Here is a 21,688-nt window from a genome sequence, read left to right as displayed (position 1 = left end):
TTTGCAAAACAGAAAGGTGACCATTTCGAGTTGACTCCACTTTTCTGAAGTGATCACATTAATCTGTGTTTTCTACTTTCAGACGCTGGTCAATTAGCTATGCATTGCCACCATTTTCTGCTATTATTTCAATTTCCAGCTTTTCCCTTTTATATACAGTACTCAATTACATTTCTTGTATATGAGGGTATAGAACAGTTCAGTTCTAACACTTACCTCCTGTTGAGGCATGTTATATGATTTCATCTTTACAGTTTTGAAAAATTACTGACTCGTTGCATGAGTCTCTACCTACGCATTTTTAGCCGGTGATAAGCCAGCACTTTCATTAATATTTTTCAATAAGAATGGTTGCCATTATGAGCTAATGCATGGCCTTATGGGTACATTTGATTAACCATACTTTTACCCAAGTCATTCAGAAGAAAAAGCACTGGAGACCAGCACACAACAGGAGAATTAGCCAACGTTTGCAAGTTGGAGCTCATATAGTGCATGGTTAGTAGTTTAATAAGTGGCTCACCACCATTTTTGTAGGTGCCTTCTGATTGGTTTTTCAGTAATGCATCAGATGCAATGCATCCAACCTTGCAAAAATTAAACCCCATGAAGTCACATTTTAAACATGGATATGTACAAAATTACTGTTCATAGCTGCATTACTGATCTAAAATAACTGAAAGTGCTGAAATTGCACAGCAGGTTGATCAGCTTCTGAAAAAGGAAGATAGGTTATGCTTCAGGTGGGACTTCACATTAAAATTAGTCTTCATCATTACTGATTAAGGTGACTAAAGGAGCTTAAAGGTTTAGACCCTAAATAATTTAGTACCTGAAGAATCCAGGCCATATAACAGGGGGGCACAACTGACACGCTGGGAGAATCATGCTGGTTTTCTGAAAGCCGATTCCCATCAAAGCTGCATCCCTCTAGGTACAGGCCTCCAATCTGCCACAGAGACATATCAAATATTTAGTTGTGAATCAGAAACCACTGAGTGCCAAAACTTAGTTAACTCTGTTATAACAAAGATAGAAAAGACTCTGAGAAATAGAAGCCATTGCTGCTGATAAATAACAGGAAGCTAAAGCCTGTAACTTAATGTGTGAGAAGAGGAAATCTGATTCAAACAAATAACCTCTCCATGAGGGCAAACTCTGAAAACTTCCCTTCTCACCCAAAGATGGAAGGATAAGATTTTTGGCACCAATTACACCATCTACCTGCAGATACAATTAAGCTTACAACAGCAATAGGTCTGTGCTCTCTGTCAGACTGAACAATATTTTACAATCTGATGTACCAGACATTAAAATAACAGGAATTACAGAACAATGGGTATTAGAGTAATGTTTTGCATGGAATTCCTTAGAGAGTTATGACAGCATTTGCATGATTTCTAACCAGGTACACACACACACAAAGTACACTTACACGTTAAAAAGAATTCCAAGCATAATTTATTCTCAGTTAAAGAATAATCTTTATTGAAAGTGTTTAGGGGAGGAATTCAACTCATGGTCGTCAACTTTGTGCCTGGAAAATAGGTGGCCAGGAGTTGAAAATCGGGGGGGAAATCAGGCCCACCTGGTGCCATAGTCAGGCGGGCCTATAAATGGGCGAGCAGCTTGCCCGCCTGAAACAGGCATAAGGCTGCTTTATTGTGCAAGTCAGGGTCTTTAGCTGGTTGACCCCCCTCACCCTCACCTTCAAATCCCACCCCCCAACCACCTATGAACTATAAGAGGGCCAGTTCGGTGTTGAAGACAACTAGAATTTGTCGGGCCCTGACCAGCGAGCTGCATCAGGACATCTGTTTGGTGCTTGGAGCTCGCCACCTCCATTCAAATCAGGTCTGTTGCTGAATGTGGCTCGGGTCCTCAGGGCTGGCACGGACCAGAGCGCGGAGCAATTGAGTCATGACTTGCTGCCGTTTTGGGTGCACATCGAACTTCTTCTATATATTTATTAATTAAAACAGCACAGAATACTTTACTTTTAAGTAAGCAGCAAAGGACAGTCTCCATACTGTAAAGTGCAATAGTGAATCTGAACTCAAAGGGATTTTCTTTTATTAATGGAACAATCTCTTTAGCTCAGCCCCATATTAATTATAAACCACTTTAGATCCTTGAAAGGAGTCCTAACACAAAGCAGTCAGAATGCCAATATGTAGTCAAGTAAAGCAGCCACAATTTGCAAACACTGCTGGATACGACCATCTTCACATAATTGTTTCAAAATAATTCATGTCCACACTCATAAAACTTTGGCAATTCTGTCATTTTTACTGTGGTAGATGGGGTTTGGTTTTTACCTTACATACTTACATTTGTTGTTCTTATCCCAAGCCCCAGGTAGCAGTGATTTTTAAAAGTTTCCATACCTTGTATAAATGTACCATTGTCTTTGTTTAGATGCAGTGTATAAATGTACCATTGTCTTTGTTTAGATGCAGTGTATAAATGTACCATTGTCTTTGTTTAGATGCAGTTTTATTTGCACACACAATATCAGAGTGAAACTTTTTTATAGTTGCCAGAATAAAAAGCATGCTGTTGTCATGTGTAAAATTATCATTTTTAAATGAAAATAAATGTGAAAATGTTTCTTCCATTTTTCATTCCTCAAGAGTACAAACTACCACTGGCTGATGAGCCTGTTCTCTAATAGTCCCCTTCCTAATATCTCCTTCTTTGGCTGTGCCCATTTTAAAATTAAACCTTTGTGACACATCTTGCCACTTCAGCGACATCATCTAGAAAAACAGGGAAGGGGGGTAAATTGGCTACCCCACCCCCGAAAACAGGCGTTGGGATCGCTATGCGCGATTAACCCGGGCCCGTTGATTGAAATTCAGGCAGTACGCCAACTTCGTGCTGCCTGTTCGTTATAATGATTTCTGCGTGCAGCCAGCACTAACTGCACTGTTCAATGGCTGCACGCATCAGCAGGGGGCCCAAAATCCTAACTTTCGTAGCACCACTTAAAGTTAGCCTGCACTGCTTAAAGCTAGCCTGCACCTCTTAAAGGGGAGGTGCATTGTGGCTGGAGCAGGTGCTGGGAGTTGTGCAGGTGGTGATTCTGTCCTGGGAAACAGTGAGGAATGGCACAACATGGGAGAGAGCGGGCTCCAAAGGTTTTTGGATGCTGCACTGGAGGTCTTGGTGGAGGAGATGGAAAGGAGGAGAGATGTCCTGTATCCACAGGAGGGCAGGAGGCCCTCCAGACACACGGTCAAAGACAGTGGGAGCAGATAGCCATGGAAGTCAATGCTAGGAGTCAAGCCCCGAGGACCTGGATGCAGTGTTGCAAGAAGTTCAATGATCTCACAAGAGTGGTCAAGGTCAGTGAATCCATCTTCAAATTCCATATCCTACCAACTGCACCACTAGCCTCAGCCATTGCTCAATTCACCACATCCCCATCACTCACCTACCAACAATCTCTATCAATCAGGACTCATAACTAACATTCATTTGCTTCACCTCACCCTCACACACTTAGCACTGCTGCAACCCTCACACCCACATCTCATACCTTGCACACACTGCCAACTATTCAACCATGACAGCCACATCACCCAAACATATTGCATGGCACTCACTGATACATTTCCCTTTCTCTTGCAGGACAAGGTGGCGAACAACCGGAGGCAGCAGGAGTTAACCAGAGAGGGACAGGTGCGCCTACATGTCCTAACCCTCATGGAGAAGATGGTGCTAGCCACTATTGGAATGGCCATTGCTGAGGTCGTGGCCAGCGGCGGGGCTGAAACCATCAAAGATGACAGTATCCTCATATCTAATCCTCCTTCTCACATCCCATTTCCCCCTCATCCCACAATCTCTTCGGATATACAAGCTGCAGATGGTGTAAGCGTGCATCTCTTACTTACCACCCCTCCCCTCACCACAACCTTACTCTTGCGCCTTTTTCCTTTTAGATATCCAAGAGGTGGAAACTGGCCAGGCAGTGGAGGAACACCAAGAAGAGAGTGATGATGAAGACACAGCGCCGTCACTTGATTCCACACTCGCAGCAACCAGTTCAGATACTGACACTGCGCGTATCTTAAGAGGATAGATTAGGGGTGGGATCTCAGAGTCATAATGGCACAGAAGGAGGCCATTTGGCCCATCGAGTCTGTGCCGGCTCTCTGTAAAGCAATCCAATCAGTCCCATTCCCCTGCTCTATCCCCGTAGCCCTGTAAGTTTATTTCCCTCAAGTGCCTATCCAGTCTCCCCTTGAAAACGCTGTGTCTCCGCTTCCACCACTTCCGTCGACAGCAAGTTCCAGGTCCTCACCACTCGCTGCGTAAAAAAGTTTTCTCAAATCCCCCTGTATCTCTTGCCCAAAACCTTAAATCTGTGTCCCCATGTCCATCAACTAGTGGGAACAGCTTTTCCCCGTCTAGCCTATCCAAACATGTCATAATCTTGTACACCTCTATCAAATCACCCCTCAACCTCCTTTGCTCTAATGAAAACAAATCCAGCTTCTCCAACCTGTCCTTGCAACTAAGATCCCCCACCCCGGAACCATTCTGGTAAATTTCCTCTGCACCCTCTCAAGGGCCTTCACATCCTTCCTAAAGTGTGGTGACCAGAACTGGACACAATACTCCAGTTGTGGCCTAACCAGCACTTTATAAAGGTTCAGCATAACTTCTCTACTTTTGTACTCGATAGATCTATTTATGAAGCCCAAAATCCCATATGCTTTGCTAACCACTCTCTCAATATGTCCTGCCACCTTCAGGGACCTATGCACATTAACTCCCAGGTCCCTCTGTCCCTGCACACTCTTTAAAACTGTGCCATTATGTGTATATTGCCTCTCCCTGTTCCTTCTGCCAAAATGCATCACCTCACACTTCTCTGTATTAAATTCCATCTGCCACTTGTCTGCCCATTCTGCTAGCCTTTCTATGTCCTGTTGCAGTCGATTGGTATCATCATCACTGTGTGTCACATCCCCAAGTTTGGTGTCATCCGCAAATTTAGAAATTCTACTCTGTATTCCAATATCCAGGTCATTTATATATATCAAAAAAAGCAGTGACCCCAGCACTGACCCTTGGGGAACACCACTGTCTACCATCCTCCAGTCTGAAAAACAGCCATTTACCACAACTCACTGTTTTTTGTCCTTCAGCCACTTCCTTATCCAAGCTGCCACTGATCCACCTATTTCATGAGCCTCAATTTTGTTAACCAGCCTTCTACGTGGTACTTTGTCAAATGCCTTCCTAAAATCCATGTAGACAACATCCATTGCATTCCCTTCATCTATCCTCCCTGTTACTTCATCAAAAAATTCAATTAAATTAGTCACACACGATCTGCCTTTTACAAATCTGTGTTGGCTCTCCTTAATTAGCTTAAACCTCTCCAAGTGCCTGTTAATTTTTTCTTTGATTATTGTTTCTAAAACTTTACCCACCCTGATGTTAAACTGACCGGCCTGTAGTTACTAGGATTTTCCTTACACCTATTCTTGCCATTTTCCAATCCTCAGGCACCTCCCCCGCATCTAGGGAAGATTGGAAAATTATGGCAAGCCCTTCCACTATCTTCTTCCCCAATTCCCTTAGCAACTTGGGATGCAAGCCATCTGGACCAGGTGACTTATCCACTCTAAGCATACCCAGCCTTTCTAGTACATCCTGTCTGTCAATTTTCACTCCTTCCATTGCTTCTACCTTTTCCACTTCTACTGATATTTTGTCAGCATCCACCTCCTTAGTAAACACCGATACAAAGTACTCATTGAGTATTCTAGCCTTGCCCTGCGCCTCAGCATATATCACCCTCTTTGTTCCTAATAGGCCCCACCCCGCCTCTTATTACCCGCTTACTGTTTACATGCCGGTAGAAGATTTTTGGGTTCCCTTTTATGTTAACCACCATTCTACTCTCTCATTCTCTCTTTGCCAATCTTATTTTCATCTTCACTTCCCCTCTAAACATTGTATTTGGTCTGGTTCTCCCTTGAAGAATTCACCTGACATGCATCATACACCCCTCTTTTGTTTGTTTCATCATCTTCTCTATCTCCCTCATCATCCAAGGAGCCCTTGCTTTGGTTCCCTTACCCTTCCATCGTTGAATCTGCACGTGATGAGACACCGGGCACAAATGCGCTGTAGCTAGGGCAGGGGGCAAGGGTGCACAGGTGCCAGTTCACTAGAAGTCGAGGTCCGCTACAGAGGACTCAGACGAGGACTTTGATGGGGTAGCCTACAGAAGAAGGCTGATGGATTGGCACAACGAAATGCTTGGTGCATCGGGAAGCCTGTCAGAAAGCCTGCGTTCAATGTCAAGGAGCATGGAGGAGTCCAGCACCAACTTGGCACAAGGCTTTGCGCTGAGCTTAGCAGCCATTCCTTCCAGCATAGAAGTGGTGGCCAACTCTGTTCGTACAGTTTGGACCCAATCATAATGTAGTGTCTGATGGCCAAAGTCGCAACTTCCATTGCAGCAGAAGCAGCAGCCACCCAACGTCTGAATGTTGCAGTGGAAGCTCAGACTGCTGCCATCATGGCTGTGGATTACAGTGTGCAAAGGAGCTTGAAGGATGTCACAGCAGTCCAGCAACCTGTCCTCCAGCAGATTACTAGGATTGCTGAGGTGCTATTTAAGGGGAGTGGCAGTGGCTCCATGGACCACAAACCTGCTGTCCTCTCTCAGGATGAAGCATAGGTCCTCCCATCCTGCCACTCTGCCAGTGCCCTTGCTGTTGCCATCAGCCAGGACTGCTGCTGAGATGGTGCAGTCCGCAGCTGGGCCTTCTAGGCCCAGAGCTGTTCGAGATCATCCTCCAAGGCCATTTGCAGTCTCCTGAATTGGAGGTCAGCAGCCTTCCACCACCCATGTTGCAGACACTGGGGAAGCACTTCATAGGAGCACTGGGAGAGGCAAAGGTACACGTAAGACAGGCACTAAGGGAATGCACAAGGGTAATTAGTTTACGTTTGTCTGCATTGTCATGATTGAATTTATAAATTTGGATTGGAATGTTCATTTTCTGGTGGTTTTTATTTTGGTGTTATCAGAAAGAGGACGATGTGATGGTCAGTGATAGAGGAAAGGTAAAGAGTGTGGGACTGTTGGTGAATGGGGAGGTGTGGTTGAGGTTACTGATATCGCTCATTTATTATCTCATCACATAGAGCGCAGGCAGAAAGGGGCTGTCTACATTCGAGGTTGTCCTTGAAAGACATCTGCAGTCTCCTCCACTGAAAATCAGCAGCCTTCCACCAGCCATGCTGCAGCCACTGGGGTAGCACTGCTAGGAGCACTAGGTCAGGCATTGGCACACTGAAGACAGGCACTAGGGGAATGCATAAGGCTGATTTTTTTACGTTTGTATGCAATATGGCATGATTGAATTTATAAATTTGGTTTGGAATGATTATTTTGTGTTGGCTTTTATTTGTGCATTGTGGCCAAGTAGACGCTGTGATGAGCAGTGACAGAGGGAAGGTAAGGTGTGGGACTGTTGATGAATGGGGAATTGAGGTGGCGGTTATTGGTATCGCACTCGAATTAGTTCTTCACAGACAGCCCGGGCAGAAAGGGGCTGTCTAGGTTGCCTCCTCCCTTCCTCATCAGGCCCTGCTCCTCTGGTGCTCGTTGTATAGCTGGTGGCAAAAGCTGTCCCCTCATGACGGTGAGTTTGTACAGCATGCTGCAGACCACCACAAATCTTGATACCCATTCTGCCGAGTACTGCAGGGCTCCTCCAGAGTGGTCCAGGCAGTGGAAACGTTGTTTCAGCACAATGGTCTGCTCTGTCACATTTCTTGTAGCAGCATGTCTTTCATTGTATGCATGCTGGGTAGTTGCGCACTGGAGTCATGAGCCATGTTGTCAGCGGATAGTCCTGCTCACCCAGCAGCCACCCTTTGGTTTGCCATGGTGGCTCAAATGCAGTTGGCACAGCGGACTGCTGCAGAATGAAGACATCATGTCTGCTGCCAGGTTACCAGGCACTGATCTACATGATTCAATGCCTATGGTCGCATAGCAGCTGAACATTGAGGGAGTGGAATCCCTTTCGGTTCTGGTATATGGCAGAGTTGATGTGCGATGCCCGCAAAGCGATGTGCGTGCAGTGAATGGCACCTGCACCATGAGGAAGCCTGCAACCCTAGTAAAGCCGCATGCTCTCTCTGCCTGCTGCTCTCTGGTAAGAGAGAATTAAATGTAGTTAGTTCTCTTTGAATAGAGCGCCTCAGGACCCTCCCTTGCGCAACAGTGGACAGCAAATTACGAGATGTTGCAAATATGTCCAGTTCCAGCTTGGAAGAAGCTAGATGCAAAAATGTTCACCACCATGGTCACCTTCACAACCACTGGCAATGCGGTCCTTGCCTTGCTCTGAGGTTGCAGTTGTGGCTGATTTTAGTGAGGACGTCCTTATTGAAGCGCAGACGTCTCACATATTGCTTCTCACTGCGGTTCAGGTAGGAGAATTGCTCCCTGAACACCGTGGGCGGATATGGAGTCCTTCTTTCCCTCCTCCTCCCCCCTCTTCTATCAACTGGTCTTGCTCTGTGTGGGCTCTGATCATTCTCCCAGTCATGTTGTATTCCAAGGGGAATGCCTACTAGTGCGCCCATGTCTGGGAGCAACTGTTTTGTGCAGAAGCCTTGAAGTCAGCAAAAATTCCTTCAGCACCTGCGACACCACTCCCTGTAGACTAATGCAACTCGAAAGAACTATGGAAAGCACCAACCACTTGTAGAATCATAGCAACAGCCAGAAGAAATCCACCAGCAACTAACCTGTAAGTAGTTAATGATCCCTTTAAATAGCGCTGGTGGGCGGTCCTTCCTGCTGTTTAACGCATGTTCAGCTGTGCGAGGTTAAGTGAGTGCGTTGGCTGGAGCGTTGAGCGGCAGAATGGCACCGCTTGCGTCAAATCACCGTTGTACACTGACTGATGTCATGATCTGCCTGTTCTGCATACTTCTGGTGGACATTAGCTGCATGCACACTAATGCCCTCACCAAGACGGCGTCTGGTGCAATTCACGGCAGAAACGTGCCCGCATCAGATGCCATTTTGGTCCTTGAACGGCACCCGTAGAGCCCGAAAACCGGGCCCTATTGAACCCAATTTCACGCCCATAGTCTGCTTCCATATACACACAAGATGGCACCCTGATCTACATCCTCCAATGATCGCAAGGCTGCTGCTATACTCTCCAACTGTCTGTCCAACATTAAGACTTGGATGAGCCGAAGTTTTCTCCAACTTAAAGTTGGAAAAACCAAAGTTAACCTCTTAAGTTCCTACCAGCACCGACATGCTTCCTGCTTCGATTCCATCAACTTTCCTAACGGCCACCTCAGGCTCAGTCCATAGGTTCTCTCCCACTTCCTTTCACCTATGAAACAGCGCGAGCCTGTGCACACCTCTACCCCATGCTGAAATACTAAGAAGTTCAACTCTGTCCCCATCCATTACAAACTACAATTCAGTCCTCACTTGCACAATACCCTACCCTCTTATCATCCTATGTTTCACTGGCACCTGTGCCGAAGCAGCTGGAAGGACCCCCACCATGCTATTTAAAGGGATCATCAACTACTTACAGTTCCCTCCCTAAATCCATCTGCCTCTCCAGCTCCATCTCTTCCTTTAAGCCTCTCCTTAAAACCCACCTCTTTGATCAAGCTTTTGGTCACCCTTCCTAATATCTCCTTCTTTGGCTCAGTGTTCTTTTTTAAATTACAACTCTGTATCACGCCTTGGGATGTTTTTCAACATTAAAGAGTGCTATGTAAATGCAAGTTGTTGTTGATTTCAAGACCCTCATCCTCACCTTTAAGTGCCTCCATAGTCTCACCCCACCCTTCCGCAGAAATCTTCTCCAGCCATATGTCCTTGCATGCACTCCTTGTCCCTCTGACGCCACGTTACCCCAGTTCCTGTTCCAACGATTGCACATATCCTTTAGCCACTATGTCCCTGTCCCCTGCAAATAACCCCCCAAATTACTCTGCCTCATCATTTTCCTCCTTGCTTTCAAATACATCCTAAAAACCCTTCTCTTTGCTAATGGTTTCTGCTCCTCCTTTTGTTATTCTTTCTCCCTCCTTTTTCCTCCACTTTAATGGGTCTTTCTGCACCTCAAGAGTGCTACAGAAACATAAATTATTGCAGCAGTAGCTATGATTGAAGTAGGAAAATCAATCAGTAAATGGAAGGCACATGAATAAAATGATCTGAGAAATAGGGGATTAATGAAATCTGAGAAATGTTATTCAGGTTGAAACGACGTATTTTTAAAAATAGCAATCTACTGGAATTGTCAGTTAATCTTTTTGGCTGAGTGTACTTCAACTGTGATTTCAATGTATGAATTGGATTTTTCTCTGATAAGAATTATCAACGTCAAAATACCTAAGGGTGAAGTTGAAAGAGATCTAAGGGTTTTAGTAGGCTTGATGCTCAACATGCCCGATCACTGCAGAACAGCAATCAACAAAATAAATAGAATGTCGAACTATATAGCCAAAATAGCAGAGTGCAAGTTAGAAGAAGTCATGCTTAAGTTATAGAATGCGCTGATCAGATCAAATCTTGTTGAGTACTGCATCCAATTCTGGTTACCGAGATACAAGCCCTGGAGGTAGGTCACAGAAGAGACACAAGACTGATGCCTAACATCAGAAGACTGAGTTATAGGTAAAGACTGGAGAAACTTGGGATTTTCAGCCATAAAAGGAGGTTACTGAGAGGTGATCTTATAAAGGTGTACGATAGGAAAGGAAGAACTGGAACACAACTTCAAACTAAACTATAATGGTTGAAAAGGGAGACAAAGGATCAAACTAGTAAAAAGCAAATTTAGAACTCATGTCAATAGCAGCAGCAACAACAACTTATATTTATATAGTCCTCTAATGTGGAAAATGTCCAAGATGCTTTACAGAGTGGGGGAGGGGGGGGGAAATAAATAGAAAGACTGGAAAAGAGAATGAACGCTATGCCATGGAGGGAGAGATTAAAAGGAGTGACTGAAAACTTGGTCGAAAAGATGGGTTTTTAATAAGGTTTCTAAAAATGGAGAGAGGTGAGGAGAGGTGGAGCAGTTTAGGGAAGAGTTCCAGAGAATGGGTTGAGGCAGCTGAAAGAATGGTGGGATGAAGGGAAGGGAGATGCACAAAAGGCTAGAATTAGATAACCAAAATGTGCAGGGTTGGTGCTGGGTCTCAACTATTTACAATCTACATTAATGACTTGGATGAAGGGACCGAGTGTAATGTAGCCAAGTTTGCAGATGATACAAAGATGGGTGGGAAAGCAAGTTGTGCAGAGGAATATAGACAGGCTAAGTGAGTGGGCAAACATTCGGCAGATGGAGTATAATGTGGGAAAGTGCGAGGTTATACACTTTGGCAGGAAAAATAAAAAAGCAAATTATTATTTAAATGGAGAGAGATTACAAAATGCTACAGTTCAGAGGGACCTGGAGGTCCTTGTGCATGAAACACAAAATGTTAGCATGCAGGTACAGCAAGTAATCAAAAAGGCAAATGGAATGTTGGCCTTTATTTCAAAGGGGTTGGAGTATAAAAGCAGGGAAGTCCTGCTACAACTGTACAGGGTATTGGTAAGACCACACTGTGAGTACTGCGTACAGTTTTGGTCTCCTTATTTATGGAAGGATATACTTGCATTGGAGGCAGTTCAGAGGCGATTCACTAGGTTAATTCCAGAGAAGAGGGGGTTGACTTATGAGGAAAGGTTGAGCAGGCTGGGCCTATACTCCTTGGAGTTTAGAAGAATGAGAGGTGATCTTATTGAAACATATAAGATACTGAGGGGGCACGACAAGGTAGATGCAGAGAGGATGTTTCCCCTCGTGGGGAAATCTAGAACATGGGGGGCACAGTTTTAGAATAAAGGGTCGCCCTTTTAGAACTGAGATGAGGAGGAATTTCTTCTCTCAGAGGGTCGTAAATCTGTGGAATTCTCTGCTCCAGAGAGCTGTGGAGGCTGGGTCATTAAATACCGTGGTGGAGATAGACAAATTTTGCAAGATAAGGGAGTGAAGGGTTATGGGGAGCAGGTGGGGAAGTGGCTTTGAGCCCAAGATCAGCCATGATCCAGTATGATTTGGACAGGTTGAGTGATTGGGCAGATGCATGGCAGATGCAATATAACGTGGATAAATGCGAGGTTATCCACTTTGGTGTCAAAAACAGGAAGGCAGATTATTATCTGAATGGCAATAGATTGGGAGAAGGGGAAGTGCAACGAGACCTGGGCGTCCTTGTGCACTGGTCGCTGAAGGTAAGCATGCAGATGCAGCAGGCGGTTAAGAAGGCAAATGGTATGTTGGCCTTCGTAGCGAGAGGGTTTGAGTACAGGAACAAGGATGTCTTGCTGCAGTTGTACAGGGCCTTGGTGAGACCACATCTTGAGTATTGTGTGCAGTTTTGGTCGCCTTCTCTGAGGAAGGATGTTCTTGCCATGGAAGGAGTGCAGCGAAGATTCACCAGGCTGATACCTGGGATGGCAGGAATGACGTATGAGGAGAGATTGGGTCAATTGGGCTTGTACTCTGCTGGAGTTTAGAAGAATGAGAGGGGATCTCATTGAAACTTATAAAATTCTAACAGGACTAGACAGACTAGATGCTGGAAAGATGTTCCCGATGGTCGGGGAGTCCAGAACCAGGGGTCACAGTCTAAGGATAAGGGGTAAGCCATTTAGGACAGAGATGCGGAGGAATTTTTTCAGCCAGAGAGTGGTGAACCTGTGGAGTTCTCTACCAAAGAAGGCAGTAGAGGCCAATTCATTAAATGTATTCAAGAAGGAGTTGGATATATTTCTTAAGGCTAAAGGGATCAAGGGATATGGAGAGAAGGCAGGAACAGGGTACTGAATTTGGATGATCAGCCATGATCTCATTGAATGACAGAGCAGGCTCGAGGGGCTGAATGGCCTACTCCTGCTCCTATCTTCTGTGTTTCTATGATCTTATTGAATGGCGGAGTAGGCTTGAGGGGCCAAGTGGCCTATTCCTGCTCCTATTTCTTATGTTCTAGGAGGCAATATAAGGTTGGAGGACATTGCAAAGGTAGGATGGGGCGAGGCCATGGTGAGATTTAAACATGAGGGCGAGAATTTTAAATTTAATGTGTTCGGGGTTGTGAAGCCAATTTTGGTCAGCGAGGATGGAAGTAATAGGTGAGGGACTTAGTGCAGGACAGGGTACAGGCTGCTGTGTTTTGGACCAGTTGGAATTTATGGAAGGTACAGGTGGGAGGCAAACAAGAGAAAATTTGAGGTCGAGTCTAGAGGTAACAAAAGCATGGATAAGGGTTTCAGCTGAGTGGAGGAGCTGAGGTAAGGACAAATAGGAGGCTAATGTTGTGGAGGTGAAAATGATCAGTTTTGATAATAGATAAGATCTGGGGTTTAAAGCTCAGCTCTGGGTCAAACAGGTTGTGAAGGTTCAGGGTGAGCAGAGAGGGGATGGAGTCTGTGGTGAGGACTAAAAACTATGGTTTTGGTTTTCATAATGTTTAACTGAAGGGAGTTGTAACTCATTCATGATTCAATGTCACAGACAGACTGCTTAGCAGCACAGAGATGGTTGTGGGGTTGACAGAAGTAGTGGAGAGGTACAGCTGGAAGATCTTCATACAAGGAGTGGTCAACATATGGTATGGAATTCCAGGTAACTTAGTAGAGGCAAAATCATTTAAGCAGTATGATGCTGTGATGGATGGATGGGCTAAAATTGGCTGAATTATCTCCCTCATCTATATTAATTTCAAAGAGTTTGCTGAGTATTTCATTCACTCTGGAAAAAGATAGCATGACATACACATTTGAACTGATGACTCTTAAAATACTTATTTACCATGAATCTGATATTTATCATAATCACTGAAATCCAGAATGTTTTTAGGATTAAAGGCTGCCCGAAATTATGTACTTAGTTTGTTAAAAGGTGGAAAATAAAAGCATAGCTTGAAAATCATTTCCTATAATCAAGAAACAATTGTTTTAAAAGAGTGCTATACTACTCTGGTTGCACTGCCATGAGTAATTATGCTGCAACAATACAACTTATTCCACTAAGTGCATTCACAAAATTACTCCCAGCCAAGGCAAAGTAATTTTAGTGACATTAGAAAAGAGAATAATGGAGGAATGTTGCAGGAATGCAATACAGGTGTGAAAACCTTTCCAGAAAAAAATGTACATGCAGTAAACTCTGCATGGGCACACTGTCACAGCCATTCATGAGCTTCTAATTGACTGAATCTTGCTGTTTATTTCCAAGGGATGTGGTGTGTCTCATTTAACTCTTTTACTAGCTCAGGTCTCCTGCAATGTCAAGAAAATGTTGGTAAGTGAACTGATTTCCACTTTCTCCTGCACCTATTACTCTTGAGTGACTTGCGTCTCTGTGACTTTAAGTGATTGAAGTGCACCTTGAGAAGATATAATTAATTCCTGCCTTCACTACAAAACATTAATTTCAATGGAAACTTTTTAAAATCTCCCCTGTTGAAGCAGAGGTTTAAATAATTACCTGTACTAAAGAGCATCTTTTTGATGCTGATATTGGCCCAGTTTTTATGTTTGTCTGCCCATGTGGAATTATCTTTTTCTTGCATTATCTCAAAAAAAAACTTACATGTTGCATTACATTCTATGTAAGAATGTAAAAGGTTACAGGGAAAGAGCAGGGAATGAGATTTGAATAGATAGCTCCATCTGAAGACAGGTGAAATTGGCATGAATAGCCTCCTTCTGTGTTGTTTTTTCTATGTTTTTATATTTTGCACTGTGTGGGGTGGAAATTCCTTTAGGCCTGTTTTTGGGCCTGAAATGAGCACTGCGCATGGAGCGCTCGCCCAAACCGGGAAACCTGAGGTGCCTGTTTCCTGGTGTAGGCTGTCACACAGGCACAGAATGCCACTGATTGCACAGAAAAAAACCAGGTAGTACAAAATAAAATGTATGTTTTAATTATCTGGAAGTATTGTTTTCACACCATCCTTAGGTTTTCCAATTAGAAGTGTTCAATATTGTGTTTAAATTGCCTTAATAGTGTATAGACTCCTGTAGATCTACTTTTGACATCCCTTGAAAATAACGTGATGTGTTTCAACACTATTTACGTCATCAGATTCTTAAGTTCAAGATGATTGTCAGAGTTATGGAATGTGTGGTCATCCTCCTGCTAAACTTTATGATATATTTTAACACCAGGTGATTGATAACTTTTTCCTGTTAAAGCAGATTTCCTACCCTGACTTGAAGTTTTGCATCCAGTATCCGTCCTTTCCACGTTGCAACAAATTTCAAGTTGTCTATTGAGCAACCCATAACTCTGCAATATAAATAAATGATTTAAAAATATTTGAACTTTACTATCTAAAGGGGGAAAAATTCAGTTGCTTTCCGAGGGGGCACTAACGGGGCACAAAGCAACTAGCGCCAGGGCGCAGCGCCGCTAACACCTACCGCAAAATTCAGCAGGAGGTTAGCAGCAGCAATAGCCAATAGTGCCCCACGGCGCTGTGCCTCTGGTGATGATGTCATTGCCATGCGCAGTGCCCCGCTTGCACCCCGGCCACAAACCTGGGAAGGTGCCGCGCAGCCTTTTTTTTTGGCTGCCTGCCAGCACCTGCCCCCTCTGGCCTCCTCCTGCGGGGTGCCGGCTGCGATCCGTCAGCGCGGCACTCCCCCGGTGGTCCAGCAGGGCCCCGGTGCACGCTGCGCTAGGCCCCTCCCCTTTAACCAGGGGAGAGAGGCCTGCAGTACCGCGGCGCTACGTGCCGGTGCATGTGGCGCTACTGCATGTGGTGCCGCGATATTCAATGGGAGTGCCCCAAGAAGGAGGGGGAGCGCTTCCAGTAGCGCCCCGCCTCCTGCTTGGGGCGCTAACATTGAATTTCGGGCACGGGGGTGCTAACTTTTTTGGGGCGCTACAAGTAGCACTCCAGCAAAGTTATCGCCCCAAAGGGGGCGCAAGCCAATTTCCCCCCCAAAATCTCTTAGAAACCCTCTTTGATTTTATTGAGTTGTGTACATGGACACCTAAATACTTTTGCTCCTCCACAGCTCCTAATCTTACGCCATTAAGAAAAGAAACGTCACTAGTGTTTCAAGGCTTACCTTGCAGTTTCTTGACGCAGAGCATTAAGAAAGGTATCTGGATGGAACAGTTCAGATAGATCTAAGGTATCTGAAAGCAGTGTCTGATTTTCAGCTTTTTCAACCCAGTGCTGTAACAAGAAGCAAACAGTTAGAAGTGCAGCAAGAGTTCATCTCAACCTTTTCATTAGGTCACTATGTTCAGTTGGTTCAACTAGAGTTGTGCTTCAAATTCTTTCACAGTTTAGCTTTTTTGAAATTAATTTTATATATGTTTTGATTGCAACCATTTTAAATGCATTTAACTTACAGACTACCATATGGAGGAGAAATCAGAATTTTGCATAAAAACTGGAGATGACTACAAACTACTGTATGAGTGGATGCAGTTAAACTGATTCGCAGCTTCCAAAACTCTATATTGGCTTGTTCAAACCAACAGCAGGCCTCTCCCTACATTAACCGAAGTGGGTGCTCCACTTTAGAACCATGTCCTGGTTTCTGATTGTGAAATGTGTTAACCCAAGTGACATGTAAAATTAATCAAATTGCACATTTTGTAAAATTCAGACATGTTAAGAAAGTTTAAGAGATCTAATGGTTAAGCAATAACCTATTCTAACAAACAAACAAAAAACATGGTGGATGTTGTTTAGTCTGTTCTAGCACAAGTTTACATATCACATTTATACTGGAGTGAAACATGCTTTTGCTAATTATACCATAACACATTAATTGTGGGTAGATTTACAAAATGTTTAGTCTGTCAAAACCACTATAGAAGTATTCCAATTTTACACTTAATAACTTCATATTATTTGTATCTTCCAAGCCACAGGATTTTAATGAGTGCCTGAAAGAGCTTCAGAAACACATATGCAGACACTAAATCCAATTAAATAAGACAATGTCTGTTTAATGCTGAGATTTTCATTTAATTAAGCTTTCCTTGACACTGTGTTAGAATTTGTTTGGGTATTAGAGGCAAGAGTTTTACAGATCTGCCAATGCATTGTTTCTGAAGGTATATTTTAATAACATAGCTAATATATAAGAGCTTTTTTTTGCATAAACAGTGCCTTTTGTTTTACTTACAATGTTAAAGATAAAATGATGTTGAAATATATAAGTCAGCAACCAGAAACTTTGTTAGACCAGTTTCTTTCAAATGAAATGTTTCTGTCTCAAAGTATCCTGCTTAAATTCCTATTGCCATACCTGCATATAGGACTAACTTAATTTTTATATACATAAAACTGTACAGTATCAGAAGTATAAAAAATAAGGCTGTTTACAATAACCTGACTTCTAGTGATAAAGCCATGTAACTTAATTTAAATGCATAAATCATCACTATATTAATGCATTTAAGGGGAAGCTAGATAAGCATATGAGGGAGAAGGGAATAGAGGGTTATGCTGATAGAGTTAGATGAGGAAGGATGGGAGGAGGCGCAAGTGGAGCATAAACGCCAGCATGGACTGGCTGGGCCGAATGGCCTGTTCCTGTGCTGCATATTCTATGTATAATTAAGTCCTTATTTAATTCCCTTTTAAATATTCCTATTATCTTTTCCTCAACAGCGACTTGTGGTCAAGCAGAATGTGCCTAGAATTAGACGGGGCCAGGATGGAACCCAGGAACAGGAGTAGGTCATTCAGCTCCTCGAGCCTATTGCACCATCTATTAGATCATGCTGATCTGTACATCAACAACATTTACCTGTCTTTTCTCGATATCCATTGATACCCTTACCTAACAAAAATCTACTGATCTCAGTCATGAAAATTTCAATTGACCCAGCATCCACAACCTTTTGAAGGAAAGAGTTCCAGACTTCCACCACCCTTTGTGTGAAAAAAAATGCTTCCTAATTTCACTCCTAACTGGCCCAGCTGTAATTTTAAGTTTATGTCCCCTTGTTCTGGATTCCCTCACCAGAGGAAATAGTTTCTCTGGTGCTACCCTGTCAAATCTCTTTATCATTTTAAACACCTCGATTAGAACACCCCTTAACCTTCTAAACTCAAGGGAATGCAGTACTCCAAATGGGGCCTGACTAGGGCTCTGTACAACTGAAGCATCACTTTCTCACTTTTTTATTCCAACGCCCCCCGAGATAAAGGCCAACATTCCATTAGCCTTATTGACTATTTTTTGTATCTGTGCACTAGCTTTGAGAGATTTGTGTAAAGGAAATCTAAATCCCTTTGCTCTTTCACAGGTCCTAATCTTGCCCTATTAAGAAAGCCGGTGGATCCCTGGATTGAGGCTTGCAAACCTTATGGCCAAACCAGGGCTTGGTGGAAACCAGTTCTGCTGGGATTCTGCCATTTCTTCCACCAGATTATCTGGTCATTATCACAAAGCTGTTTGTGGGAGCTTGCTGTGCGCAAATTGGCTGCCGCGTTTCCTACATTACAACAGTCACTACACATCAAAAGTACTTCATTGGCTGTAAAGTTCTTTGGGATGTCCTGAGGTTGTGAAAGGCACTATATAAATGCAAGTCTTTCTTTTCTTTCTTCCCCCCGCCCCATAGATTTCTCTTAACCTTCTCTGTTATAGTAGAAAAAGCCTAATATATTGGAGCTTTTCATCATAACTAGAGCTTTTGATTCCTGGTATTATTTTAGTAATTCTATGCTGTATCCTTTTTATATCTCTAATATCCTTCCTATAATGGGGTGTCCAGGACTGCATAGAATACTCCAACTGCGCTTTAACCAATGGCGTAGGTATTCCAATCATTTACACTGATAGGAACTGATTTAAAATGAACTAATTCTAGTAGGAATTAGCATCGGTCAATATAATTTATGAATTCAACAACATTTCCTTGCTTTTATTTTCAATGCCATCACGTATAAAAAAGGAAATCCCATTTGCCTTTTTAGGCCTTTTCCACCCACACTCCCACTTTTAAAGATCTATGTATTTACACCATGGATCTCTCTGTTCCTTTAATGTGTGAAGAATCTTACCATATGTTTATTTTCACTATTAATTTTCCCAAAATGTGCCATTTCCGATTTCTCTAATTCCTATCATCACCAAACTTTGATAACATCTTCTGCTTACATCCAAATCATTTATACAAGTAGAAATCAAAAAGAGTCACAGCACAGATCCCATATTCTGCCAATCCAAGAAACATTCATTCATTCTTTGCTTTCTGTCCCCTAGCTGTCTTTCTATACATGCATCTATATTCTCTTTAATTCCATGAGCCTTAATTTTATAACAAGTCTCTAAGCTGGCACATTATCAAATGCTTGCTGAAAATCCATATTCATAGCACCACCCCATTAGTTTATTCTATACACTCTATGATTTTCTCAAAAAATATTAAATTAATCAAGCATGAGCTGCCCATCAAAAATCCATACTGTCTGTGCTCGATTAGACTATACTGTTCTAAGTGTTCGCTAATTTAATCCTGTTTTATGGACACTAGAGAGCAAATTTTCCAACTGCATGCTCCTGGTGCTAAGCCTCGCCTGCAGGCTGTGTATATTAAAAATTGTTAGTGTCTCTGGAAACCTCCTTCAATATTCTGGGTACATACCATCTGGGCTTGGCGACCTCTACTTTTAGTTCCGTCAACATTTTTGTCAAGCAGTTTCTTTTTATCGCCAGATGGCTCTTCTACATTTCTCTCTGATACTTCTGCAGTCCTACTTTAACCACCCTGAGGTGAAATACTTAAACATCTCTGCCATTCCTTCATGCTCAAGTATAAAATAGCCCCCTTTCGTTCTAAGTGATCAGTGGTCCCATATCTCCTATGTCAATCATTTTACTTATATGCTTATAAAAGCCCTTGTTATTTATTTGTTTCATACTTCCTTGCCTTCCTAATTTGCCTTTTTACTTCCTTCAATATTTTTTATAGTTTCCTTTTGCACTATTCACATATTTATTCTTTTCATTGTAGCCCATTTACTTCCACTCATACCTTAACCATCTTACAATTAGGTATTTCCTACTGCTGGTCCACTGTTTGATCTGTCGTTTTTTCCCCAACCAATTAATCTGGGATTGTTCCTCTTTCATTTTGCTGAAATTCGCTAATTTCTAGTCCAACACCTTTGTCTTGCTAGCTCACAACTTGGTAACAACAATTACAGAGAAACACAGAAATCTGGTGATCTTGGGGCCTCCGCGAGCTGTTCATAGACCCTCTAGTATTCAGGAATCCCAGTTTGAAGATCAGTGTCCAAGCTGACTAAAACATGAGAGTTTTGCAGTCTGGACACTACATCCATTTACACAGACAGTAATATCTATTTGGTTTTCCTTCCCCTGAATACCTCAGCTTACATCCACATTATAAATCACAATGCGCTTGGTAGCCAATCACGCTGTATTCTGGTTTTGAGAAATTTTGTATAACCTCTGGAGACTACAGGTGTGACAAGATTAAACAGTGCACGGAAGTAACTCCACATCCATATCAGCTGATAGAAAAATAAGGAGGTAGTGCAGTGAAATTTGGTTTTGATGATCAATTTGGACAGGCCTTCAAATGACCCTTTATAACCGAGTGATCAGTAAATCTGAAAGTAACAATTCCGCAACACCCTGCAGGGAAGCTGTCAAACCAATTTCCAACACATTGAGCAGAGCACTGCTCAGCTGTTTAAAATACTGGTCAATAGTGTTACTGAGCAGCTGAGCCACACTGAGAGCAGACACTCCCATTAAAAAATAAATTGAACTTTAAAGTCTTGAGCACTCCTGTGCTAAAGCTGTAAGATGTTTCAGGTATACTGAAGAAGGGGAGATGCTGAGCAGCATATCGGGGAGAAAATAAAGACCAATTACATTTAATGGAACTAGTACAAACTTAATAGCAAGTATAAATGGAGGAAGAATGAACCTTGTCTCTGCATATTGATAGCACATCAAAGTCTAGAAATTCAGTGTCACCGCGCTCATTTTTCTTGAGCTAAACGAGAGCCGAAGGCTCCAAAATGGCAGGCAGGAAGAGCATTTATTACAAGTCGCCTGCCATAATGGTGTAGGCAATAAAATAGGCGTCCAGGGCCCACGCCTGCAACAGGTGTTACATCCTTAGCATATGCTAATAAGGGGCCTAATGCCCGTTTGAGGACCCTTGGGCAAAATTGTGTTGCCTTGAATGCAGCCTACGCCAGGTCTCCATACGAACGCAACAGGCAGCCACCAAAAATTTGTAAACTATACTTACCTGAATGTGGAGCTGGAAGTAGCAGGAGTGCTTCTCCTGGTTCCACATTAAAACCACGGGCCACTGCCAGCCACCTGTCGCCCTCACTCCCGATCGTCACCTAGACCCCTGTTCCTGAGCGCTGCCTCGACACCCCTCCCAATGTTCTGATTGCCCCCGTCCCGACGTCCCCATCGCCCTCTCTTTCGCGTCGACCGATTGACTCTCTCCAGATCACCCTCCTTTTCCTGATCACCTTCCCTTACCCTGTCGCCCACCTTCTGATCGCATCTCCTTCCTCTTTCACGATCTGCCTGAAGGCTGCTGCTCATGGGCCTAAATTCGAAGTCTCTTCG

The 21,688-nt window shown here is 43.3% G+C and overlaps 1 protein-coding gene across 6 annotated transcripts in view; it reads right to left on the bottom strand.

Moving 5' to 3' along the window:
• Positions 1-21,688, bottom strand: part of dync2h1 (dynein cytoplasmic 2 heavy chain 1) — a 996,931-nt gene that overhangs the window by 7,125 nt on the left and 968,118 nt on the right. For all 6 annotated transcript variants that reach the window (XM_085999037.1, XM_085999042.1, XM_085999039.1 and 3 more), the window contains 3 exons: positions 16,163-16,272; positions 15,293-15,374; positions 833-949 (listed from right to left, as the gene is read on the bottom strand). In XM_085999037.1, the coding sequence (XP_085855163.1) occupies positions 833-949; positions 15,293-15,374; positions 16,163-16,272 (309 nt within the window). The remainder of the gene's footprint in view (positions 1-832; positions 950-15,292; positions 15,375-16,162; positions 16,273-21,688) is intronic.

Source organism: Somniosus microcephalus, chromosome 10 (assembly GCF_052327205.1).
Source record: "Somniosus microcephalus isolate GS21.2 chromosome 10, FLI_Smic_1.0, whole genome shotgun sequence".
Classification (NCBI taxonomy): Eukaryota; Metazoa; Chordata; class Chondrichthyes; order Squaliformes; family Somniosidae; genus Somniosus; species Somniosus microcephalus.
The sequence above is the reverse complement of the archived record's forward strand: the minus strand, read 5'-3'. Positions and strand labels throughout refer to the sequence as shown.